The sequence below is a fragment of the Trichogramma pretiosum genome, unplaced genomic scaffold (genome assembly GCF_000599845.2).
Source record: "Trichogramma pretiosum strain Unisexual culture from Peru unplaced genomic scaffold, Tpre_2.0 scaffold52, whole genome shotgun sequence".
In the NCBI taxonomy this organism is placed as follows: Eukaryota; Metazoa; Arthropoda; class Insecta; order Hymenoptera; family Trichogrammatidae; genus Trichogramma; species Trichogramma pretiosum.
Window position 1 is genome coordinate 805,476 of NW_019641695.1, and position 27,538 is coordinate 833,013.

Below are 27,538 nucleotides of genomic sequence, written 5' to 3' on the forward strand. Positions count from 1 at the left end.
CCCCCCCCCCTCCCCCTTAAAGTGTGTATTATCAACTTGGAATTAAATTACTATAATGCACGCTACATTTTCGGTTTTCCAAGGAAAGTAATATTTTACAATAGTTGGAGTGTTAATGTCTGACATAGATGCTGTATACCACGAACTGCAGAGCAACTGCAAGTTTTTGAGCTAAAACTTGAGCTAAACGTATGCGCACATCGTACTATCTTCTGAACTGTTAGCGAAAAAATGAAACTCTAAATAAAATAAAAATTCGAAGAGATAATAGGAAAAACAGGTCCATAATTTTACTTTTTATTATTGAATTTTCGAAACGTGATAACTCATGCGATAAAAGTTTTTCCTGGATTAGTTTGCCCCATGGGTCTAGACTTTGGATTTCCGACTTCTTTAGTGTAAAAAAGTGGATTTTAAAATCGTCAGATTGTTGTTTGTGAAGACTATGGACTATTTTTTTTTATCTAAGGGTAATCTGGAAAATTAATGCCTGATAAAGTTTTTTAAGTCTAAGTTATCGGCAAATGCTTTTGGATTAAAAGTTTTTTAAAAGGTTTATGTGTATAGTCTATAAGGACTTATTATACAAACTTTGGCGTGGCAATCGACTAGTAAACTTTTTGATTTCCTCGAAAATTGTGCAAACAATCGAAAAGTCCGATGCTCACGATAGGCATCCGCACAAGAATGAGAACGATCGAGAAATATGAGTAATATTACGTTTACAATGGCAGAATGAATCGAAAAGTTAGAAAACACTGCTATAGCGTAAGATAAATATCAACTGACCCTCGATATTAGAATATTTACACATAAACGCGGGATTTCATCTTGTCGAAATCTGTAGTCCACATTTTCGTTACATCTCGTGTCTAGCCTGTTGTTTGGAAGTAACGTTAGCGAGAAACTTGGACCGCAGAAAGCCGATAACGTTTGGTCCTGTCTTGGCTTGGTTGCGGGTAACGCAGGCCCAAGGGCACTTGAGCGCGCTCACAAACGTATAGGCAGACTCACGTGCGATTCCGAGTACTCGTATCCGACAAAACCGAGACAGAGAGGGATCCAACATTCGGACTTGCTGTTCAGCGGAAACTATAGTGAATTAGACTCGAAACAACGCGAACGATGCGATGCGAGTCGCTTGGCAATCGATGGAGCGTAGGCTATATGTTCCCTGGGAATGGCTTGCATGTACCGTATATTAAGCGTGTCTGTGAGCGGGTACTCGTATGAATGCTCGTGCTTGCTCGAAAATAGAGACTTTAGGGAGTCGTCAGTTTTCGTTTGCTCTTTTTTTTCTGCCCATACAGCCCGACTCCCAGCGCGGAAAACACAGTTCGCGCGAGCGCGTACATGAGTTTTACTGCTCTCGAGTCATTGTTTTTCATGGTTAAATGGTCCAAGTTTTGAGATTTATTTCAAACATCAGCTTCATTGAAATGTTTTCGCGCTTTTTTGTCCAGTGCGAGCGCGCGTGTGTACAAAACTGATGGAAACCTTGCATATTGAGTGCAAATATTTCTGAGCAAACTTGGCCACAAAGTTTATTCAGCATGCCATAAGCAATTGTCAGCGTAAGATTTACTTGTTCTTATTAGATATGTTCGTATGTATGGAAAAATTAATTTCGAAAATAGACAGTGGCATTCTGCATCTTACATTTTGTAAAACAAAAAATACCTTACACTGTTGAGACTTAACAACGCAGCATCAGATGCAGCAACAGAGCAATGTTAGGCGCGACACAGCATATACATTTTCTGACGCAGCAGAGTTGTAACGCACAACCGCAATGCTTTTCACTTATGCACACCTCGCGCCTGCCACAAAGTATGTTTAATTAATAACTACGGCATTTCCCTGGCGCTCTTTTTCTTTCTCTCGCAGGATTTTCAGTTGCGTGAACAAATTTTCCCAACGAGTCTCGCTGCTACCGTTAACTAACAAGACAAAAAAGAATAAACGCGTGAAAATGTAGAAATATAAACTAGCTCGAGCTACCCGTTGGTAATATACATGTAAATAAGGATTAGCTTATCTTGAAAGTGTAGCTTCAAGATGCCACACTTTTCTGAAACGACGCCGCATTAATTATATTAAAACACGCGAGTCTTGCACTGAAGCACGCAGTGGTTGTATATTTTCACTTGCTTTTGTTTATTTTCGAGTATTTAGCAAAAAGTATCATAAACAGAACCCAAATATTTATTTTACAATAACGAAAATGTCACTGCCAAAACCTAAAATATTAATAGCACGAAGATAAATAAACATAATTATAATAAGCTCTAATTGGTCGAGAAAAATTGCTAAGATCGCAGCTCAATTTTTTTAAGGAAAAACCTTCCGACTCATTGCTCATTGTTGAATCATGGTGTTTATAAAGTTACTGTTACATATATCCTAATCTCAAGTCGAGAAGAGCTCGTAGAACTGTGAGATGTCACGCTATGCCATTTAGCAATGCTAAGCACGAGCAACGGCTAGTTGTCAAGCAAATTCGTATTACTTCCGGCATTATTCCTCTCTCTTTTCCTCTCTTTCTCTCGCTTTCTCAGAAGCGCGTTTGTCGGGGATTATAATTCTCTTGTTTGCTTTCGCGCTTGCCTTTCAAAATGCTTCTAGCAATCTATCTATCGATCCGTGACAAGTCCCACCCAGGGTTGGCACGAGGCTCTTCTGGCATCAAAGAGTATCTCGAGTGTCGCGTGCCCGGTATGAAAAAAATTTAAGAGAATGTACTTATAGCTGTGAGAAAACTGAGAAGAGCCGACTTTTAGAAAATTTTCAGTTGACAAAACTTTTGCCAATGAATAACACGAGTAATGAGAGAAAAAGGAATTGATACGCTGAAAAAAGAGCTTTTACTTTAATTTAATTCTATTTCAACAATTTGTCTTTCATCAATTGACTTTTCTCATATTTTTGACTAGATACATCAACTGTTGGAAATTCACATATTATTTTCTTTTTTCGTTGAAATGTATAGGGTAAAAAAATTTCAGTGTCAAATATTTATGAAAAACGCTTTCATCGGCCCGAGATAACCGAGAAGGTGGCGCAAAACAAGAAAACAAATAAAGAGGGAGCGTGCAAAACAAGAAGGAAAACCGCGTCGTTGCGCAGCGCAATGGCATAGAGTAAATTCGAAAGTTACGCATATGCTTTGGTATCGTGTGTATGTAAATATGTATGCGATACCAAATAAGAATCTCGCTCGAAATTATGGTCACGAGGTTACCACGGGCTGTTGTTATTGCTGTACGCGTAAATCATAATAGCGCATTGAAGATTTCATTAGCGTATAAAATTGTCGAATTCACGACTCTTCACCCTGGGAAATTTTAATATTAAACAGTTTGGATTTCTCATTGCGCTATCGGTATTCAAAATAGCAAGTGTGTTTGTGTCTTTATAAAGACTGATAAATTTGAATATTTTCTTCAATTTCTACCAGTTGTTTACATAAGAGCATCGTTTATGTATATACACGTATAAACTTAAAAAGCTTCACTATACTCACTAAATCAACTCGATTATTTTTCTGTGCACTGCGGTGTGCATTCACGTTATGCATTTTTCTCGCTTCTTTGTTCAAAGTTATTTCCATTTCCAGCTCAACTTTTTCCCACTTTACATCTAAAAATCGAGTTTTCCTCTAGTTGAAAAAAAACTTATACTTGTGACATAAAAGAAACTTAAAATTTACGCGGATTCTTTTTTCTTTCTGAAAATCAGATTCGAATAAGTTAGCTTGTCCCAACTTGGAGGTCCGATGAAAGACAGTCCTATGAGCCGAGTATCAAAAATGCATGCACCCGCAAAAATACAGAAAAACAGGTTAATAACAAAAGTCCCTATGGGAAATGTATTTGTCTCATATCAAACAAAATTATTATATTTTTACCTCCAACTGAATAGTATAAAGAAATTCATCGCTCGAGAAATTACATATTTCATGCAGTATATTTTATTCGTCTTGATTTACTCGTCAAGTGTTAAATATTTAAATACAATATATACTGAGTCACCAAAACGGAGCTTCGCAATTAAGCCGAGCTTTAGGATAATCGAGCTGTCAGCTATACACATGAAACAGCAAAAGTTTAAACGACGAGAAATAAATAAATTAAAAGTATAATAAGAAAGTTGGAGTGAGAGCCGTGCGATGGAAAAGTAATATTTGCTGTCATAGCAGCTCCATCGGCTGCGCGCGCGCGCGTTACTCTCAATCGCAGAAATAGCTGAGCCGCGCGCGGCCGAACAAAAGGAAGAGAAGAAAATCAAGGAACGCGCACTCGTGCTATACACTACTGCACTGCATTTGCAGGAGGCAAAATCAATTACCAAGCTGACTTGAGCCAGAGATAGTGGAAAATGATATCGGCATCCGAAGGATGAGGCGGTGCGCTATACATATACCCGCTCGCACGCGCGCGCGCGCGCACACACACACACACACACCCACACACACATATATCACACGAGCGCAGCTTCTTCTCTTTACTGTACTTGGCCTGGACGCCATTAACACCGTTACTCGACAGAATCAGAAGAAAGGAGGGGGGCTTTAGAAGCGGAGAATCATATAGCTAGGTCGTTCGATTGAGAACTCGAGCAAGCTTGCGCGCTCGATTAACAGTAGCGGCGGCGGCGTAACCCGATTAATGAAGAAAGCGCGCGCATCCCGCCAGACTATACCCGCGCAACTCTTTGTAGAGATATTATTTGGCCGTTTAATGGCTCCTGAATGAATGCCAAGCTTTCAACGCGTGAGCTCGCCTGCACGGCGATGGAAATAATTCCAGACTTTTTATCATTTTTTATCATCCCCTCCTTAAACTTTTTCTTTTTTTATCCAAGTATTTTTTATTCCAGTCTTCGTGATGGACTTTGGTGCAAAGGTCAAAGTTATTTTTCAAACTGAGATAATGGCTCTTCCACTTTACGGGGATATAATATCGAGAAATCAGCAATTTTAGCACAAAAATCGCAAGTTTGCTTGCCAACTCTAAGCTGGTATTGATCAAATTTATTAAATAGCTTTTACCTATATACATATTTTCCGAACAAAAAATCAATTTTATCGTACTGCGATGATACTAAAATCAAACTGTCATCACGAAGTTACCCGATACTTGGAAAAGTACATCTGCGATCATAATACCTTATCAATATATGTATACATCATGGACCTTACTGTTACATTAACCAAGCCAATAACAATTTTTTATTACCTCAAGAAGCCCCGTTGCATGGACTGATGGGATAAACATTCCATGAATTTAAATGCAGGGAGATATTTTTTTGCTTTTCATGTAGCTTTTACTATCGAGATGAACTTATCATCATATACGATTACACAAGTCGTCACACATTACGACAGTTATGACAGTAAATTACGATTATGTTTATATAAACGCACACTAACTACGTACTGACCGTTTAAAACGTGAACGGATACTGTGGTAGCGGCAACTTCCGCGAGGGCACAGCTGTAGTTGCCACTGTCCTTTTTATTGGCATTGGCGATGTAAAGACGCGAAACCGCACCTTCGGCGCCCATGTCAGTTTTCACGCTGCAACATTGAAGAAAAAATTACACATCAATATAACATTTTTAACTGAATTCCTTGTGATGGTCATGAAATAATATATTTATTATATAATCGAATACATTTGAGATTCTCTTGACTGAATATTTGATGATGATCTAATACATCTTTGCAAAATTGTTGCATCAATTCGTAAAATTTTTGTTGAAAATAATTTTATATTTCAAAGTACATTTTCATATTCTCTATCATATATATTATGCCCACATTTTTACTGAAATTGTGAGCCTTCGACGGAATCATATACACGTACACAATCTCATAGGATACGTAGATCCAGTAGATATATATCAAGCCCAAAGTTTCAATAATATATTTCTAAATTTGCATATACATTTGGCACATGTTCAACACTAGTGGCTCGTTATACATGTACGCATGCAGCCGCTGTATCCCAGAGATGTGCTTTTCATGCGGACACATGTATGTACACACAGATCATTCGTGACAAAGCCTCGCATGAGAGCATATAATATACCTCCTAGTCGGACACGTAAGCACACATAAACTGAGCAAGGATTTAATGTTGAAAGAGACGATGAAAATGAAAAAGTCACGGTATAAATTTGTAGTTATAAGAGTTTAAATCATGTTGACGTCGTTTGACACTCATATTTATGTCAGATACAATCAACTAAAAATAAATATCGCTAACTTCAGTCTACAGATCTTATGTGGGTACGCCATCGTTTTATAAATCATTTGTGTTTGTTCCCGATTTTTTCCATCTTAATTTATTTTTACTCTACCTCTACCTCAACTAGACCAAAATTTTAAATAAATTTTCATTCGACGTGTACCTAATTATTGGTAAAACATCGATTCCATCCCAAAGTGTGCAGTTTCATTGTTTGTGGAGAAAAATTAGTTTCTACAAATTTCTACCATTTTTGCGCTTTTCAAGCAACATTGATGTTATCAAAAAAAAATTATAAAAAAAAACGTTACTAAAAATGTTGGTCTTCTACCTATGACCGAGATATATTTGTCTATGTCTACTTATAAACTTACAACCCATACATTTTGGATATGAATATTTTTTTCGACTGTAATTGGTGCTTTCGCATATTTTATTTTCTCTGCAGTTCAAACACAGCAATTTTTTTAAATGTTGACCTACTTTTTATCTGCTAAAAATGAACAAAGACAAAGTTTTCGGCCTCTAATGCTTTCAACAAATCACTTAATTTTTTAAATTTATTATACGATTATTGCGTATAATTTTAAAATGGAACATAATTTTGTCTAATCTTCCATGATAGTTGAAAGTTAGTATAAAGAGAACTTTTTCTAGATTCTCAACTCATGAGCTATTTCCGTAATTTTAAATACAAATATTTGCGAAAGCATCTTCGTTTCAGACGCTAAAATACTTGAAGAACCGAAAAAAGTAACTTCAAGTTAAACAGGATGACGACCGAGTGACTTTTTGCTTTCTGCTGTACGTTAGAATTGCCGACTTTTCACCGAAAAAAACATCTCTCAGACGATATAATAAATCAGTTCCACTAGACATTTACTTCCTCTCGCGCTTTTACTATCGTGTAGTATATCAGCGACTGATTTTTGTTATAAAAATAAAAGAAGCGTAAACTGCCTGGCCATTCGAGCTTTGATCAAAACCACCAGTCAGTACTATTACCTTACCCGCGTGCAGGTGAAAACAATAAAGGTAATTTTGTGCAGATTTTCGTTCTTTTCTAATGTTCATGTTTGACTTTGCTTGCTGCATTTTAATGAACTGTTTTTTTTTCAAGTAGTCTAAAATAAATTGCTTTCATTTGTGATGTAACTGGTGCGTCTTGGGTTTGAGCCCTCCTGACGAACCATCGCCGAGACCCCGAGTATAATTAATTATAAGAATATTTAATAACCTTTGGGGAAAGTGATATGTTAACATGCTTATGTCGGTATATGAGCGACGTATATTGTAAGTGTGAGAATCAATCGAAAGACTTTTATAAAGGCTGGCAAAAGGAACAGAAGTCGAGTGACAGAGTTAAGCGCGACATCTCTCGTGGATGTTTAGGATGTGATAGGAGTACCACGTGGTTTGTGAGGAGTGAGAGTATTCAATTTCAACATTTTTTCACGTGACGTCGTATCAAGTCATCAATTATTTGAAATAAGTAATAAGTCTAAACTAATTATATGATAGTACGATAGAGTGATTTATTTTTTATTCCGATCTTTCAAGATGATTAAAACAGTTTCGCCTAGCTAACGAGGAATCAATTTGTTTACTCGCACTATATCGCCTCATGAATAACACGAAACTCGTCAAATGCTTTGAGCCTTTTTTTTTTTTTTTTTTTAATTCTACTTGAGCCAACGACAGTCATCGTCCATCCGTACCCGACAATAGTTACATGATTTATGATGTCCGCTAATTTTTGCAAACTCTCGNTTCCCCCCCCCCCCCCCCTTACACACATGCACACACACCACATTGTACAACAAAGTATATGAGAAAGGCTCACGGAAAGTGCTGTATCTTAATAAGAAACAAAGATTTTTGAATTTTTAAAAATGCTATCAAGGGGGAGAATTTTTCAATTTTGAGCTCTTAAGCGTTTCTGATGCGTTTGGCTGACAGAAATCCAATTCAGAGAACCAAAATTGATTTTTTGTAATGATTAATTACTTAAATCATTTTATCGTGCTTGTGCACCATGATTTCAACAAATTAAATAAAATATAATTCAAATTTACCAAAAAACAAGACACGATTGCAGCTTGATTGAATCTTAAGCAAATTTTTTTGCAACTAAAGTAAACGTCGTAACAAACGTGCGCTTATACCACTTAATTTTTTGCTTGGACATCAAACAGCGAGCTGTGATAATGAAAAAGAAAAAATCCTAATGAGACATAACAAAGAGCAAACTGTGGTGAAAGTTACCTTTTATAGTTTTCTCTTTAAAGGCCACGTGCAGGCGCTCACACGCGGAACATTAGAGAAAGTCGTTGACAAGATGCGATTATTAAGTCTCATGACTTTTATTAAAAAGCCCCTGAGTCATAAAGTTAAGTACTTTCGGGTGAAATTGAGCTGTGAAAATAGCAGTGCCATAAGCGCAAGATTAATTATCCTAAGTTTGGCACAATTGTCAAATGTGTAATTGTGCAAATGTAGCCATGGTGTATTGGAGCTTTTCACCTGACTTGTCTCTCAAAAGACTTGCGATTATTTGTTTCACAACTTCTTCCTCTATGTAAACTTTTCTAATGATAAAACTTGCGGGACATGCTAATACCGCAGCTGAGCGTAATGCCTGCGATTTCTTAACGCCAACAGACTTGGATCGTGAAAAATGAGAAAGAAATGAGAGTGAAAAAAGTTTTTTTTGTCAAATATATCTATAAAGGAAGTTAGTACACAATGGGAATGCAGCTTGCTCTGCGGAGTTTCAGCAATAAAAACTTAAGCTCGATTTGTCGCTACAGCTTGTTGCATCGCCGCTGACCTAGGGATTAGATATCTTCTGGCGGTAAAGCTTTTAGGATCCAGACTCTGCAGTGTCTTATGCGACATGTGCGTAGACTCCAAGGCGAAAGGTGCCTTGAATCATGTCTAGTGCATCTAAATTGAACTTATGAATCCACTAAAGTTATGGAAATAATGAACCACTCTGAGCAAGTGTACGAATGCAGCAAGCTATTACAATGACTACTGTGACAATTATTACTGCGGGTAATTTTTAATGAACAGCTCATATGCCACATGACTAGATCATTTTGAAAAACATACACATTTTTTTTTCATTTCATAATATTACTAGCAAAAGTTATTAGAGAAAAAAGTCTAGGAAAGTAAAATAAATTTTTATAACAAATTTTCATGGCTAGAATGCCATGATATTTAATAGATTCACTCATAAATTATGGATAAAATAATTGTTAAGAATCAGTTGAATCAAGCACGAACATGTTGCTTCGAATGAAATGAAACAAATTGATCATTTTACGCATATTCGCAGAATTTTTTGTTCAAAGTATAAAAAATAATTAATTAAAGTATCAAAAAATAAAAATAAAAAATGAACAAATGTTAATTGTTCTTTATCATCATATTTTAAAATACATCATCGAGGGTTCTCTAAGTCGCGAGGTGAAAAATGTTGGGCGCTTCGCAAAATATTGGACTAATCGATTGAGCTCAAACTACATTTTATGCATTATAAATGTGTGTCGGTTGCACGTGTAGAAATCATCGCACACCTACGTACGTGCGTTACGTTGAATGGCACAGCAGAACGAGATACACGAGAGAAACGCATAGGCAGTAGTCGGAGTCGCACGGAATGGGGTAAGAGGGGAGTCCAGAGTTTGTTTGCTTGTGCGAATCTTGCCTGAGTATACACATTAGTATGCATGAGTGTTTCTAATGCCTCATGCGTAGACCTGTTTAAAGGAATGTCAAGGCAAATGTGTGTGCGTGCCGCGTGCGTGTGGGCTCGCCGGAATAGACAAGGTGTAAACTTGGTATTCCTGGGTGACAGACGCATTATTTACATGCTGCTCCGAAACATACATACACATTCGTTTATATAGAGTACGTGGCACGGTATATTGAGGTGCATCTTGCGGGCTACCTCAATCTACGTACGTGCGCGTGCAAACCAAAAGGCCAATGGATACGCTCGACTATTAGACCATACGCTCGCTGATACACAGGCTCTAAATTCACCGTGAACTTGTTCGCGTAATGCGTAAGTGTGTGTTATTAATAACGCGGGCACGCCCACAGCTCCTCGTGCTACCTGTCCATCTGTACTTGTATTACTCAGGGCTCCAGGATTTTGTAACAAGACCTCTACTGGCGTTCCAAGCTGCGCCCTTTATAAAGCGTACAATACGCACACTTTAACGCTACTAGATCGTAGTATATAATAAGCAGTCGTGATGCGCGATCATACTTTATTAGAGTATTTTGCCCGACTTGTGATATTATTTTCACGAGGCAAAAAAAGCTTACCGAAAATCCTGAACGTTTCAGCGATCATCGGGGAACGAAAATTGCGCGCTCTAAGAAGAAAAAAAATGAAATTGAGAAAAAAAAGTAAAGATTATACACGTTAGAGCGGAGACAGGCGAACGCCTTCATATGTGTGCCACGTGCATAACGAAGCGAAAGCATCGAGTTCAGTAGGTTAAATGAACGAGAACAAGAACAAGAAAGAAATGTATACAGTATATAGCAAAGAGACGAGGAAGTGGCAAATATTGCGTTCTCACGTTTCAGTTGAGCCGCCTGCAGCTGCACGTTAGAGGGAGAGAGAGAGAGAGAGAGAGAGAGAGAATATAAGTGAGAGTAAAAGCAGGGAGAGTAGCAACAAATTGCCACCGCCACCACTACCCCTGTGGCTGCCGCTGCCGTGCGTAGAATGAAATTCTTTGATGCTTCGGTAAATGGTGCTGTTACTGCAGCTCTTACACAGGGAGCATTATAAAGAATAAAAGATCAGCCGAACCACGTGTACTGCGGCTTCTATTTTTTCCTGCTTTTATATACATACACATAAATATATAGATGTATAATGTATAAAAGCCTATGGCCAACACTGCAAAATTCTATTATAAGCGAGCTGATGCACCGGGCTCAGTTGGCTTGAAAAGGTGTTGATGCGCACAGTGTACCGAAGCGAGCCCTAACAAAAGTGAACAGGGTATTTTTATTAGGCTTGCGATTGGAAAACAGGAATAAATTTAAAATCAAGTTTAGGAAAATGCAGCTAGAATATTTGATAGAATTTCTGACGTCCTACATAACGCACTGCGATACAGGCCAAAGGAAAGCTCGACGTAAAAGTGCAACGATTTACGTTCAAGTTTGTATGAGTACTCGAGTGAGAGAAAATACCTTAATCGCTACTTGCGGGCTAATGTAGAGCACACGGGTCTGAATAGTAAATGACCGCAAGCTTCGCTCTTGGATATTTTACATATGTACGCGTAACTATGCACGCATACATAATCTAGCTCATCCACCAGCCCCATCCAGAGGATATTTTTCCCACGCGCGTTTGAGTAATGAGCGCAGATACGCGATCGTATGCTTGGCTTAATTGCATATACATATCAAATGCAAGTAATTAACTCCTGCGAAGCTCAAGCACTCGTTGCTATTGCTCTTTCTGATAACAGAATATTTGAAGCTAAGATAAACTTATGCAGGAGTAAGCAGATCAGCTAGCGCATTTATCCAAGTTTTACCGAGACATTTGCCCAAATCATTAATATGAATGTGTTCGAATGAAAATGAATGAAAAAAAATTCAGGTTACCTGGCGCATACGCGATATTTTTCCAATTATCGATCGCGCTTTTTCTGAGGCTGTCGCTTACTCGGTAATATTACCATTTTTCGAATGCAAATCTGTCGCACGCATACTAAGAAAAATTAAAAAGCTTCGGCTTAATGCTCGATCGGCTCTACTAAAGGCTGAATCGACGCGCCCTCCGCTGTGCCTCTATATACACGTATAAAAGAGGAAACAAAATTAATTTCCAATCGATTCGTACTCGAGAGAGCTCGAGTTTGTCTGAAGCACGTGAACGAGAATTGAAAAGCTCTTGAAAAAGAATTTCCAAACTGTGCGGGTGTGTGTGACTAGGCGCACACCATGAGCTAGGTATGAGTATTGAAAATGAGAGATATCATAAACGACAACCGCACCCAGTTCAACCAGCAGAAGGACACGAGCAAATTGCTGCAGCATCTGCCGTAACATGCTTCAAGTCGCGAATAACAAGCCTCCTCCTCTTGCTCCTCTGCCTTGTCGTTCCTTACAGATACTGATGGGAAAAGTTGCAGATGGCCGCTTATGGCACGACACAGTGACTATGGCGTAGCTATACTACTAGACTAGCTTCCTCTCGCTCAGCTCGATTCGCAGGTGTATATAGTGATTTACGAGCAGCAAGCCTCATCTTACTTTTTTACTTCACACAAGCGGCTCGTTGGAGTAATAAAAAATTTGTATACGACGCACGGCACCTCCCACTGGGTGTACAACACACGACTTTTCAATGTTCTCGGTGCCTCTACATTTTGTCTTACCAGCTTAAAGTTGCACGAAAAGCCAAGAATATAACGCAAGTCGTTGGGTCAATTTGATTGCCATGCAAGCTTTCAACTATGAATTCACTGATGAATTTTCAAAACGCTTTTGTCAACGCTCAATAGAATTACGAGGGCGTGTAACGAGCGGTCGAGTTAATCTTCGACAAAGAAATTAAATTCTGCTGCCGATCATATCGGGATAACATTGTACAGCTAAAAGCGATCTGCGAAATTAAAAATGTCTATAGGAATAAAGCCTCGCGAAGCCAAAGTTCACCCGGCATTGCGAAAAAAACTGCCGATTGAGATTTTAATGAAACTGAAGTGACTCCGTGTATGGAAATATTTCAATAGGGCATAGGAATTCTCACGTAGGGCCACGTATTTCACGACGCTGCAAACGCCATGAAAGTTTTGAATTTTACCTTATCTTTTTGAGTGCAGAGCTGCCAAGACGTGATGCAAAAGAGCGAATAATAAAGTAAAGGAGGTATGAAAATAAAGAAGATTGGGGAAGTACGACCTACTTTGCTGTATATATATATGAGCAATCCAGAATTTTTCTTCATTTCACTCTCCAAAAATTTTTTCGTGGTACGCGAGTAAGGGTCACGGCAAAGCCGTTCTTTGGGGTCCTAAAACATAAAAATAATGCGTGAACACGGAAAATTTTGATAGTTTTTTTTCTATATGGGTCAAAATGATACTTTTCTAAACTTTTGTCCGCACGTATGTCACCGTTCTTGACGCACTTTTGGTATGTTACAGTACATGGTAAAAAGGTTCCAAAATTAAAATTTTAGACCCCCCCTCCCCCTCTTACCCTTCACCCCTCTATAAACTTCTATTTTCGATCTATATTTATTCTGAAGCCCTGAAGCCATAAAAAAATCTTAAAAAACTCATGAAGGTACTTTTCAACTATGCAAACAACCTTGAATTTTTTTATATTTTTTAAGAGCTTAAGGCTTTCAGATAAAATTATTGAAAATTTCGAAAGTCCAGATTCGGTGATAGGAGGCAATAATAGCTTATCTGAACATTTTTTCTTTTTATTATTTTATTGAAAAAAGTAACCTCAAATTTTTTCAAATTTTTTTTGGGTTTGTGAACGCACCATTTGAAGCCAGAAACCCCCTATTTTAATGAAAATAATTTTTTTAGGACGATACGGAGCTTGAAAAAATCTGGAAAAAATTTTTTCTTGTTTTTTTAATCAAAATACATAACCTCAAAATTTTTCAGATCTTTTAATTGAAATCGATAGCGTCTAGAGCGGAAAAACGCTGTTTTTAACAAAAATGGGCCCTAGAAGCCAGAGCTTTCGGTGAAAAAAGTTTTAAATACCTTTTTCGAATTTCTTGTCAAATGAAAAAAAAAATTAACTGTTTCAATCTAGAGAATCAAAACAGTTTTATCATCCCTTATTGTCTTCAGAAATGTCTTCAGAATTTTGCATTAATTTTTGTGTTGCTCTAGATCTAACTATATAAAAGCACCAAAAGTGAAACTTCAGAGTTCTTTTCCTTGGTTGAATTTTCTTTATGGAATTTTATTCAACTTTTCTCCACTTTTGATTGTTTGAACTTTGATTTTTTTTTAATTTTTGAGACTTCGTTTTTCATGCTATTCTTTAATGGTACTTTACGATACAAGGGCATAAGTAACACTTTACGACAAGGCTTAGTTAAGGGCCCGAACGCAGCGAGGGTCCTAATTGTCGTACAAAATCTCGAAAATTTTTAAATAAAAGAGAAAACCCCTTTTAAAATGAGCCCTAAGTCCATTCAATAAAACTAAGCATAAGTAGCTTTATTATTAGGTTCCTGGAGATTCCAAAAAAATGTTGGTACAGATCCGTGACACAACGCGAAATGTCGATTATTTATAACAATACACTTACAGATTTTTCTTTCATGACGCCCTTTTTAGCCTTGCGCAGCTTTGTAGCGCGTTCCAACTTTTTTTTGTTGCACTAAAGCATTGTTATTTGTCACCATTAACCTCGTGGATCGTCTTGCACTCATTTTTAATAATTTACGTATTACGTGCTAACGAAGCGAACAAATCATTGTTTTGTGTGCCGTATATGCAGAGTTTAAATGCGTGGAACTTCGCCGACAACTAGGACTTGGAGTTTTTAAAAACAAAAATTTCTACGTATTCTATGTTGAAAACGGACTTTTATTACCTGCGTATTCTTTGCTAACGGAGCGGACAGATTTTTTTACCGCTTGATTTTGCCGATACGTCTGACGCTTTTGCGAATCCATCGTCCAACGTTTGAATTTTTAACCGCCAAAAATCGAACACATGAACTTTCAAGGCTTCAAAGTAGTAACGATATCATTCTAAAGCAGTATGTTTAAAGTACAAAAAATATGACCAAAACTCAGGACACTTTTATAAAAGCTGTACGAAGTTCAAAAACGATTCCTAAAGTACCGGTGACACATAAAAATCATCTATAAAAAGTGTAGAATAGAGTCTGTATACTATAAAATATCTAGGTTTATTCATTAAAAAACGCACGACGTGAAGAAAGCAACTATTCTGACTTTAGGACAGCTAACGGAGCGGACATTCGGCATGGTTATACTACTGTAGTAAGTGTTAGGTGTTAAATTTTGAAAAATTTTAAGTGCACTTATTGAAAGGCAACTGTATCACGAGATTTTCATTTTAATTCATCACCGAGCCCCTGCGTCACTAGGACATGTAATATTGATGAATCGGGAGGATCAACCATATATATAAGTCCACATCTCACATATTAAACGTCATTACGCATACAAATACCCTCAAGTGAGAGAAAACGATTTATCTCAACAGTTTCGATAAAAGCCGCTAGTCGATAGAATATTTTTCATTTTTTTTTGTTTTTTTTTTTTTTTAAGAAAAATTGAAAGAGAAAAAATATATAAATTTAATAGCCGTTAAAAGTGTGATTGTAAATGGACAATTTTAATCATCTATAAAGACTGTTAAGTGTTGAGTTATAGATCGAGCAAGAAAGCTTAATTTCCCATCGACTGCGGGGATCACTGATTAAAAGGAAACTTGCAGTGCTATTGCCAGCGTCAGAGTCGAGAAATGTATAGGTCTATATATGGGCCAATGCGATGGGCGCCGAGCGTAAGTGTAGATAGCAACGTCGTCTCATGAAGAGATATAGAGATTGCATCGTGAAACACAGGTGAAGAGAAGCGAACTCATCAGGTAAAAAAAATCGCAGGACAACGAGCAAGATGTCCGTTTTACGTGTAACTATACAGATATATAAGTTTATCAGATAAAACGTAAAAGAAAAGAAGCCAGAAGCAGTAGCGGTGGCGGCAACAGCAGCAGCAGCACGTATGGATCGAACGGGAGCTGGCTGGACATCGAAGGCACCGACGTGCGCGAGTTTTACGAGAGACCCGAGCCAAAGAAGCTTTAAGTGACGCTCGGACACATACATGAACACACGGCCACACACGATGGTCCTCTTATCGAGTTTGTGAAGTACGCACGCTGCACGCTCGGCACAGATGCTGCTGCGCTGCTGCTACTCCCATGTCTATCCTCGAGGTATAAAAAGTCGATCGTAAAAATGAAAGAAATAGAGAGAAAAAGAGAATAGTTCGGCATACCAGCCGGTGCGTGTCTCAAGCTGTATTATATATATATAACATGCATATGGAGAGTCAAGAACGCAAAAATCATTTAAGGCATCTAACTGTACGTGCCTGGGCTAGCTATCAATGCCAAGCGTGCTGTAGATAATACACCCATCTGTATGAGGAAGTAGTCAACACTTGACTATTTTACATATTAAAAATTCAAATCAAGAAATAGTCGATTTTCTTACAATTGTAAGCTGTATTTTTCCATCCCTTCGAAAAAAGTTTATTCATTCGCCACTTGCGTAGTCTGGAAAAATAAACAATTTTGTCTACCTCTGCAGTTTCGTAAGATGCAGGGGTTGCTATGTCTAACTCGACCTAGCGAAGTAATGTTTATCATTTTATCGCTTCAATTACTTAGCCTAAAACTTTACAAAGAGACATATAAATTTTAACTGAAAAAAAATGGAAAGCTCTAAAATATCATGCGTTGATATTTTAGATTGTTTTATTGATGTATTTTAGATTGATTATAATTTGTAATCATACGATTTTTCTTCTCGAAGTATCTCCGAATAAGATATGTAAAGATCTTTTTAACGAGTTAATGGATTTCTTTAAGTGTGGAATATCATACGAATAATAAAATTTACAGTATTTGAAGAAAACGTCCGATGGTATTCGACCTTTTGTAAGTAAAGATTATTTAATTGATTGCATTACAGTCGCATTTCAAGCCAAAAGACAATATACAAGTGTGAGTAAAGGGAATTGTTGTTATTACAGAAAGTTATTTCAAATACATTACAAAAATAAAAAATTTAAGTATGCTATAGATAAGATAAACGAATCAAACATTACTTTATGTATATATTGTGAAAATAATATTTATAAAACAAGCCCAACATTGTCATTTTAAGTACAGGCTATCTGCTTTGAGAGCAAATTGAAACTTGAAATAGTGGATTGCGTTATAGTAATACTTACAATTTAAGTTTCTAATTGTCATATTTTACTTCTTTCGCGAAATACTTCGAGAATTGAAATTTTTTGCATAAATCAATTGTAATAAAATTATAGATTAAATCAAAAAGTTGAAGAAAATTTCCAAAAAATATTAAGGTATTTTGTAAAATCAAGACCAGTATCAAAACAGCATGTAAGATAGCTTGCTGACTTATCAGTTTGAGCACTGCACACGTATATATATTACGTAATTATTATCAATTACAGAGAATGTCAATGTATACTTTATCTCATCAAAGATATTATTCACAGTTCATCATAAGTGGGTACGCATGGTGGTAATGTTCATGTGAAACATTCGATTTTACTCGTTTCGAGATTTTTTTATGAGTATCATTCAAAATTCTGCTAAAATAAAACCCACTGGTAACTTATTTTATCTTGACGTGAAAAATGAATCATCTACGTATGAGCCAGTGATAAGAAATATATGACAAGCCTAGTAATATAAATATCAATTGCGTGTTGGCCGAGAAGTCAATTGGACGTTCATATCGCAATCGCCAGTATTGAGTCCAAGAATCGACGATCAAAATGATGGTTAATAGTTTGTGGTTTTTACTAGTTGCAATTATAGTGTCAGTGAATTCGCAGTCGCACCACTTTGAAGATGGCAAGAGACTACCAGGCGATAAACTTCTACAATCTGAATACATTTATAAACATGGATCAACTTTTGATATTGTAGCACCAACGTTTGAAAAAAAATTTGTTTTAACACAGCCTGGCTTCGTGATTACGCAGATACTGGCAAAAGATAGAAAAACCAATGGCAAAGGTGCGTATGTTACTAAAATATCGGGTGGCGGAGGAAAAAATTTCGTCACGCTAAAATTCAAAGCCCAAAGAGGACATGGAATCAAATTTGACGTTTCAATATTTGGAAGACCTAAACAAAACTTCATTTTTGGAAAAAGACAAAATGGAGATAATCTTATCGTCAAAAAAGTGTTTTACAAAAAACCAGTGGCTAATTCAGTTTTAATCGATCGCGAAGAAATAAATATTGGACCAAATATGGAAATCACTCAAATTAAGGTAATGGATAGGTATAATACTGGCAAAAATGCTCAAGTCAGACTTGTATCTGGTGGAGTAAAATACAATCATTCGACATTGAATTTTGAAAGTATTATTGGCAAAGGTATCAACTACGACATTGAAGTTTACGGCAAGGCCTTACCAAAGCCACCCAGTATTTCGCACAATTTGATTGTTGGTGAACGCTCTGAAGGCGATGTGTTAGCTATTTCAGAAAATGTTGATCACCCAGCTATAGTCGGAGGTTCCTTAAATTTTTCAAGGCCATTCAAGGTTGGAGAAGGATATATGATTACGAAAATAGAGGCTTTGGACTCAAAAACTGACGGCACAGGAGCATACGCTCGAGTTCAGTCGGGTGGATTAAAACAAAACTCGGTTGAACTTAGGTTCAAGAGCAAACGCGGTCAAGGCGTCTACTTTACCGTGAGAATTTACGCGAAACACCGACCCACTCCTACAACCACTCCTTTACCTGTCACACTACCACGTGAATTTCAAATCGGCACGAGGCAAACAGGTGATTTTATGGTATACGATGTCAAAGTTATCAATGCAACTTCTGAAGTAAAACAAGTTTACGCGGTAGGATCGACTAATATGATTACTTACATTAAAGCTGTTAATCAAAATTTAAACAGCAGTAACGTGGTAGTTTCTATTATATCTGGTGGATTGGGGGGAAGCGATGTCGTATTAAATTTCAAAAATCTATTTGGATTTGGCATCAGTTATGCTGTTCAAATTGTTGCTCTACCAAAAGTTCATTGAATCTTTTTTATAAAACGAATTTAGTAAATTCCTGACAAGCTCGCTTATATTGAATCTTCGAATATGAGAGTTGTTATTTAATTTTTTATTTTCATTTGATTTTTATGTGAGTTTATAACATTTTTATACGAGTAGCATTTAGGTTTTTAATATTTCAATAAATTTTATTAAAAAAGATTAATTCATTTTTTTTGTTTTTAATATGCCACTGTACTAAATTTAATCAAATGTTATTACATCTTAGTCAGAAATGTCAATTATATACCTGATGATTAATTTATATGAAATCTCATTTTTTATTTTCCATTAATAACTAGTCATTATTATTAACTGTAGATAATACCTAAAATAATTTTACTTCTAATTTTACTCGTATATTAGTACATCTCGTGAGATTTTAATATTTGTGTTAACTCTACAATATTCGTGTGAAAACTTAAAAATTACCATTCCTGGCAATGTTTATGTTCAAATTTTATTTTTTTCTGGTCTTGAAAACAATTTCTAGTTTCATACGAATACAAATTAATAAAAAAAATACAATTTATGGCGTTTTTTATGAGTTTTGAAATTCAATTCATCATATTTTTAATTTTCAAATTTTGATAACTGAATGGCCCATCGAGCTTTTTTATCAAAATCATCACCAAACAATTTTTTGAGGTTATGGAGGCTGGTTTTTGCATTTTTGAGCTTACCACTGGAAAGCTGAGGAAAAACACATCGAAATCACCTACCCCTGTTTTTTTCTAGATAGCATATGAAGTCCGTACAGCGAATCAAAAACTGCGTGATTTGATTGTTTTGCACACTCGCTCACACCGCTGGGGCATCTATCGCGATTCGACCCATATTTCAGAAAACAAGATTGGAATTTTGATTTCTTGGCTGGATTCTATATCTCCTTAAGAAGGTTCGCGAGTCTCATTCAAAATGCAGTTAAGTTGATTAAAAGAACAATTATTTATTTTGAAACTTTGTATCATAAAAAATGTTGCTTTTTTAACATGGTTTTTCATGAGAAATCATGAATTTCCGACCTTAAATAAGCATAAACATAATTTAAAAAAATAAAAATGAAAAAAAAATAGATACGCATTGTAAAAATAATGAAAAACTTGACTGAAAAAAAATCATCGGCGGTTATAGTTATCTCGAAAAAAATTTGTTTTAACACAGTAATAAATTGTTATGAGTGAAAATTCGTAAGTCATTAGTGGCGTACTCTAAGCATCAAGTGGACTAAAGCAACAATAATATGTGCTCATTCGACCCTAATGACAGATAGAATATTGTTTTAAGGCTAACGAAAAAAAACGTCGCAATTGTGCCAACAAATGAAAAAAACCTGTAATATATTGTTTCATCTCGAAGTAAGAAGTTCTGGTTATTTAACACGGTGAGTGTGAGAGCCCCCTGATTCCCACCGTGTACCTCTCTGAGACTCTCATACCATCTTAAACGTTATTTCATGTAGATAAATAAAACCTAAAAAAGAATAATTCGTGATGAAGTCCTGGTAATAGTGAAAGAAATAAAAGATTTAAAAAACTGCCAATTCATATTATAAAAATAAATAAATATAAGATATAGAGCGTAAGCTACACATCTAAACGCTTATTTCTAGTAACTTGACGGTGAAGTAAATAACTCTTATAACTGTCGAGAAAAAAAAAATACCTGACTCCTACTTGCGTTCACTTAGCTGACTGGCACAGGAAGCGGAAATCAAGAGAAGCGTTGGTCAAGATGCTCGTAATACAAACGCGTATATGTGTTTTCTAAACAAAAAAAAGAATAGATAAAGAAGCCGAGGGTAAGCTAGGCGGGGGTCACGTCGCAAGAAATTTTTCCTGCGTTGTGCCACTGCCGTTAGATGTAAGTTATCGTCGTAATACTCCGACCGAACGCCTCTCGTTCCAGAAATGCTTTATACTACTTTTTGCTCTCTCATCCACTCAAAACGGGCTTTTTATCAAGCAGAAATATTAAGCGAATCGTCCGACGTACTGTAACACTTATATACAATCACAACAAAGTAGTACAACAAATTCATGTAGCAGAATTCCAATGTGCGCAGATTACCGATTGCAACAAGCTTACAAGAAAGACAGTGGTGTTTTGCTTATCAAATTGACAAAATTCGGACCAACTGCGACGAAGCTGCATATTCATCGATTAATATTCGATCTGCCGTCAAAATATCATGTTCATGCAACACTCGAAAAAGTTTTCGAGACTCAGAGATTGAGAATTATCCATACGATCTGCAAACTCAAAAACTTGCTCCGTTTGTGTGAGCCTGGGTGAGCTTTATCAGTTTAACCCCTCTTCCTTCACTCCTTCTTTCTTTTCAATGAGAATAAATTTTCTTACTGATCGAGAGTTTTGCCTTCTCACCTCTCGTTGCTTGTATATACGCACACAGTGAGATTAATGTTTTTTTTTTATTTGGTTAAAGTTAAACTAGATGCTGAAGGAGAGTCGGAAAAAAGACTGGTGCAAAGCTTCGCCGTAGACATTTGTGTATATATGCTAGCGCCCATTTTTAAAGTTGTCGTGATGGCGGTGCGGTAAAAAAAGGAAAGAAAAAAAGCTTTTCTAGCTAGTGCATGGATTAAAGCCGGCTCATTAGCTATTCAACGATTCGCAAATCCCGTCCCGACGATGATGCCTGTTTCCATACGTAGGCGAGACGCGCTTGTATACTCTGCTCTCTCTTGACTTTTCGATAAAATGCTGTATAGCAGTCAACTAATCGTATCATAAAAGGATTTCGCTGGAACAGCCATCGACAATTTTCATCCATAGAACCTTAAAGAAAATCTGTTGTCGAGCCTCCACGCATTACGTTCGCGTGGCATGGTCTGGAAAAGGTGGTAATGCACGTGGCAGACTTTTTTTTGCTATATTGAACAATCATGACCATATTTTCTTCTCCTTAATTTTTAAAATGCTTCAGTAGGTAATTCCGTTTCATCTTGGGATCGAACTTTGTTTTCGAATGGCTAAATCCTACAAGCTTTTTCTCGACGACTTTATAGAGAATTTTTAGTAAAGCCTTCACCGTTGCAATAGTCTTGGCACACTAGCAGATGTATAAAATATGAGGTATGTTGCATAAATACTCGATCCATCGACAAGAATAAATAGTATTGAGTATCGCTTGCCGAAAAAAATCGTTCGAACTTCTTCCCACGTTCTCTCTCTCTCTCTCTCTCTCTCTCTCTCTCTTTCTCTCTTTCTCTCTCTTTCATAAGGGTCAAGAACAAGGGTTTTCTCTCACTTTTCTTGTTTTTGACCTTTAATATGCTCTCAAATGATTTCTATTGTTTCAACCATCACCAAATTTTATCAAAAGTTGTATTTTAATGTACCGATGAACATATTACGATATTGGCCTAATCGATAGAGAAGAACACATTTATTTTTTCACTTTCTTGCTATTTTCACTTTTTAATGGGGCAAAAGCTTGTGAATATGATTTTCGACAACAAGTTTGACTTCCTCATGAAATTTTGCATAAAAAATCGTGTTTTAACCATTTTTTCATATTCACCCTAGGGAATCAGAATAAAATTGGAAAAATAAAATTCCAATTTTTTGAAACCTTGTAGATTCATGAGCGATGGACCTACAGGTCTGAAATATCAGGATATTTATTTTATAATGTAGTTTTTTAAAGATTACATACTTTGTTTCAATGTAATTTTTTGACTATCGCGGTTGACGTGATATAGCCCATACATATATTGGTAAGACTCAGAATTTTTTAAATAAACCTGCACTCGCTTGTCACCGATCTTGACGCGGTTTTGGTATCTTATAGTACATGATAAAAAAGTGCCAAAACCAAAATTTTGGACCCCCTCCCGCTTCCTACCCCCCACTTCCGGTATAAACATCTATTTTCTATTTATATTTATTTTGAAGACCTGAAGTAATTTAAAAATCTGAAAAAATTCATAAAAATACTTTTCAAGTGCTTTTCAGATTTTTTGAGTGCTTCAGGCTTTCAGAAAAAATCATTGAAAATTTTGAAAATTCATATACGGCGCTATGATGCAATACAAAGCCCGATCTTTTTCCACTTGTTTTTAGCATCAAAATACATAACCTAAAATTTTTTCAGATTTTTTCAGAGAGGACTCTGACGTCTGGAGTCGAAAACCGCCCTTTTTTAACGAAACTAATTTTTTTAGGGCGATACAAAGCCTTGAAAAATCTGGAAAAATTTTTTTCTCGTTTTTTTTTCATCGAAATACATTACCTTGAATTTTTTCAAATTTTTTAATTGAAGGCGATAGCATCTATGGCTGAAAAACGCTTTTTTTAAGAAAAAAGGTTCCTGGAGCCCAGAGGTTCCGGTAAAAAATTTGAAATAGTTATTTTTTGATTTTATGCACTAGTAGGCGAAAAATACGTTCATTTAAATGAGGCGTTTTACCGCAAGCCGTGTCCAAAATGAGGCATTTTACCGCATACAAGTGTCCAAAAACGCTTTTTGCGCACCAAAAAATGTGCGAAAAAAGACATTTTTCGTCATACTATTGCATAAATATTTTTTTTGAATTCCTTGCCAAATTTTAACAAATTTTGACCATTTCAAGTTTTCGATCGGAGCTTCCTAGTTCAATCTAGAACATCACAAAGATTAATGCGAAATTCTGAAGACATTCATCATAGTTACATTATTTTTCAGATGATACCTTCAATCAGAAGGTATGAACTTTGACAAACTATTGGTTCGATTACCTGAAATTGACTAAAAACATGCATCCGAGCTGCTTGAAAGCAGAATTTTTCTAAACCTTTCAATCACTGGGCGAGTGACTTTATATTTTATTATATATATTATAACTGGTGTATACCTTATGAATCCAAAATTCTAGCTTAAATAGCATTTTTTAAAAACTTATTTTACACTTCTTGCTTTCTTAAAACTTCTTACAAAATTCTAACCAAACCGAGCGAAGTACGACGCTTAATGATTATCTTCTGATTATGACCATTTATTTTTGCTAAACATTTACTTCGATTTTATAGCTTTTGATCACTATGATTGAATGCTGTTAAAAACCGATTTTTTAATTTACGAGTATCAATTATCAAAATGTTTTATGAAAAAAAGTAAATAATTTTTAATTGAATCATCATACAAGTTCTCTTTATAACTAAGTAGACAAGATAAAATTTATCATGTTTGTCATTTGTAGATTTAATCATGCTAATTTGTGGGAAAAGAAAAAATATTGGGCGATATGGGGAGGAAGGAATTCAGCTGCATTATTCAGCAAAGCGTAAGGAGCGAGGAATGAAGGCAAAAATCGCTAGCGATGTGCGTGTGCATCGGAGAAGCTGTGCGGTTCGCCTGCTATGCTCTCTCTAGCACGCTTGAGGTCGATTTATCGCTTGCGCGCGCTCGCATGGATGCTGAAATAAGTAGACGGTATATATAACCTTTCTGCATCTGACACCTGCCCAAGCGTTATATTGCAAAATGCGCGCTACGCGAGTTTGTAATGTTTCCTTCTTCTACCCTTTTGCTGCTACTTGCGCATCACCCACACATATATGTGCTTGCGGCAAATTCTTCTCCTTTTCTTCTCTCTCTCTCTCTCTCTCTCTCTCTCTCTAGCTTTCTTTCTTACTCACCAGTGGGATTGTATTAAGATCCACTTTGTATGCAGCACCAATATGCACGCTTGCTGCTGCTCCGCAGCGTACGCGCATTGCTTGTTCATCTGTGGTATACACATATATATGGGTGAAAACGCGAATAATGCCCCAGCGCCACTCGCGGGTAGCGAAAACGGCCGGATCGCTCAGTTTTCAACTCGCTCGCAAAGGGTTAAATGAAATTCAGAAAAATAAACCAACATAAGGTTTCGATAGGTTTTACCTCAGCTATCTACTGGTGAGGTCGAAAATGCAAGAATATGCCTCTATAACCTCAAAAAATGGACTTGAAGATAAAACACGTTGTAACTTCCAAAGTTCAACTCTGATTGATTTTCTGAGTAGCTAGATCGAAAGATCTCTCGATTTTACATAAGAAATGACTCTAAAAAAGGGACTTTTTCGATTTTCTCGAGCGGTGAAGCGCTCGAGAGGGGAAGCGCTCTGCGGTAGGCCGTTTTCGAGCGCCGTAGCCTGTTTTTTCGCTACACTTTACGTCTCTTTATCTTTCATGCGTTAGGCTTTAGCCATAAAAATAAACAAATACATGTTTTTTGTGTATTTTTTCCTCATCTTTCCAATGGTGCAATTAATTTTTGGAAATATGGCTTTTTGAACAGATAAATTAAGTTTTTTGATTAATAGTTTCGTTATTTTCATTTTATTCGCTAAACGAAGCTACTTTTCCAGAAACTAATTGCACCATTAGAAAGATGAGGAAAAAATACACAAAAACCATGTATTTGTTTATTTCCACGGCGAAAGCCTAACGCGAGAATGGTGAAGAAACATAAAGTGTAGCGAAAAAACAGGCCGCGGCGCTTGAAAACGACCAACCGCGGCGCTCTTTCCCTCTTCACCGCTCGAGAAAATCGAATAAGTCCCTGTTAAGAGACAATTTTTATGTAAAATCCCGAGATCTTTCGATCTAGCCCTTTGCGAGTAAGTTGAAAACTGAGCAATCTGGCCGTTTTTTTTGCTGACCGCGCGTGGCGCTGGAGAAATATTCATGTTTTTGCCCACATATATATTTCTTTGGGTGTGAGCATGTGGGTTTGGATAAAGAGGTGCCACTTGTAAAAACTTTAGAATGAGAGATTTTTGATCTGCGCATTCAGTAATAGTTAGTCATAAAATAATTGTTTTGATAACTTATGTATTTCTACGATTTGATCTTTTAAACATATTGATCGATTTATTTTTATCAAATTCCATGTGCTGAACAAAAAAATTATTGTTCAATTTACTTTACTATCGAATTTGATAACTGCACTATTCAATTATATTTCGAAATGATCACTGCTCTTGGCAATTGGTCTATTTTTAAATATTATGATTATTATGATTATTATGCTAAGGAAAGAAGGTGTTTTGATTTATTTTTGCTTACAGGCAATTACTTCCTGATTTTTTTTAAAGCTAAAAACTAAAACACACAAATAGTCTTATTAAACTTACCACGTTAAAATTATTTTTTTTGTGAAATTTTTTTATCAAAAAGTAGAGAGAGGACGAAATCATTATGCCACCTCATGTACACAGTGTTTTATAACATACTACAAAACAAACATAGTACACATACGTGTACACATCAAACTTTGCGTCATGATTCGTTACAGTTTTATAATTTCATAATGCATATGTAATACTTGGGTCATCCAAATAGTTCAGTTCTATGAAGTGTCATTTTGTTCGATAGACAATTGGCTATGGTCGCAATCTGACGCTAAGCATTCGATAAACACTAACTGTTTCTATTACAATTTTTTTATATGATATGCGTACAAGTAGCTAAAAAATATTGAAGCCTAATTATCCTAAGAAGTCTGGTTCAAAAATTCACTTTAGAGCCTATCACGAAGCTTTCTCTAGGAAGAAGCAAAATCAAAAGAACAAAAAAATCTTAGAATTTTCGTCAATGAATGAGTCAGAATTTTTACTAAATTTTTAAGACCATTTATTGACTCTTCCTAGAGATCTACGAAACACGTCAGATTAGAGTCTCCAAAAATAGGTACTTTCCACAAATTCAGACATATTGTTTGATTAAGTTTTAGAATTTTTTTCATCTATTTATTTTTTTCAAAATCAATCCTTTGTGAGGCGGAAGAATCACAATGATTTCGGAATGAAAAAAAAAGCTTTTAAAAATGGACCTCGAAGCCTATGGGATCAAATATAATACGGATCCGTTTTTGTGAGTATACAAGCTACAAAAAAAAATTTTTGAACCCAATTTGGGTTCCCATGCTGAAGATCTCATTTTCAAGATCTATTTTTAAAAATCATTAAGACTAGTTAATTACGTTTTCAAAACGTGGAAGTATGTCGATTCAATTTAGCATTATTTTTAAGACTCGTCCGGAAATCAAATAATCGTTGGTATAACGTTCATGATTATGTTGCAATGGAGGCTATTATGTAAATGAAAAAAAACCTGAAACTTTGATTTTATTCAAAATTTCTTGTACACAACTTAAATGTCTCTGAAAGTTTTGTTGACAAGAAAAATAACTTTTCAACTTCTACACTATACTATGTACTACACATATAGATATAGATATAGGTGTATGCGCGAAAAAGTATACCATGAGAATACGTTTCAGGAAGCAAGAAAAATATGCACAGCAACAGCGGCAGAAAGCAGAGGCCAAACGAGATTTTTACATCACGTCGCGAGGGTAGAAGTAGTAGTAGTAGTAGACCACCTGGTGGTTCAAGTAACGGAATTACGCG

The 27,538-nt window shown here is 36.2% G+C and overlaps 2 protein-coding genes across 3 annotated transcripts in view; one reads left to right on the forward strand and one right to left on the reverse strand.

The window, feature by feature from the left end:
• The window catches only part of LOC106650755 (peroxidasin-like), a 167,947-nt gene that overhangs the window by 9,181 nt on the left and 131,228 nt on the right, over nt 1-27,538 (reverse strand). For both annotated transcript variants that reach the window (XM_023462012.1, XM_014368957.2), the window contains one exon: nt 5,443-5,579. In XM_023462012.1, the coding sequence (XP_023317780.1) occupies nt 5,443-5,579 (137 nt within the window). The remainder of the gene's footprint in view (nt 1-5,442; nt 5,580-27,538) is intronic.
• On the forward strand, nt 17,596-19,249 carry LOC106650754. The gene has a single exon (XM_014368956.2). It carries the CDS (start codon nt 17,846-17,848, stop codon nt 19,121-19,123), a length of 1,278 nt encoding a protein of 425 aa, XP_014224442.1. The 5' UTR covers nt 17,596-17,845; the 3' UTR covers nt 19,124-19,249.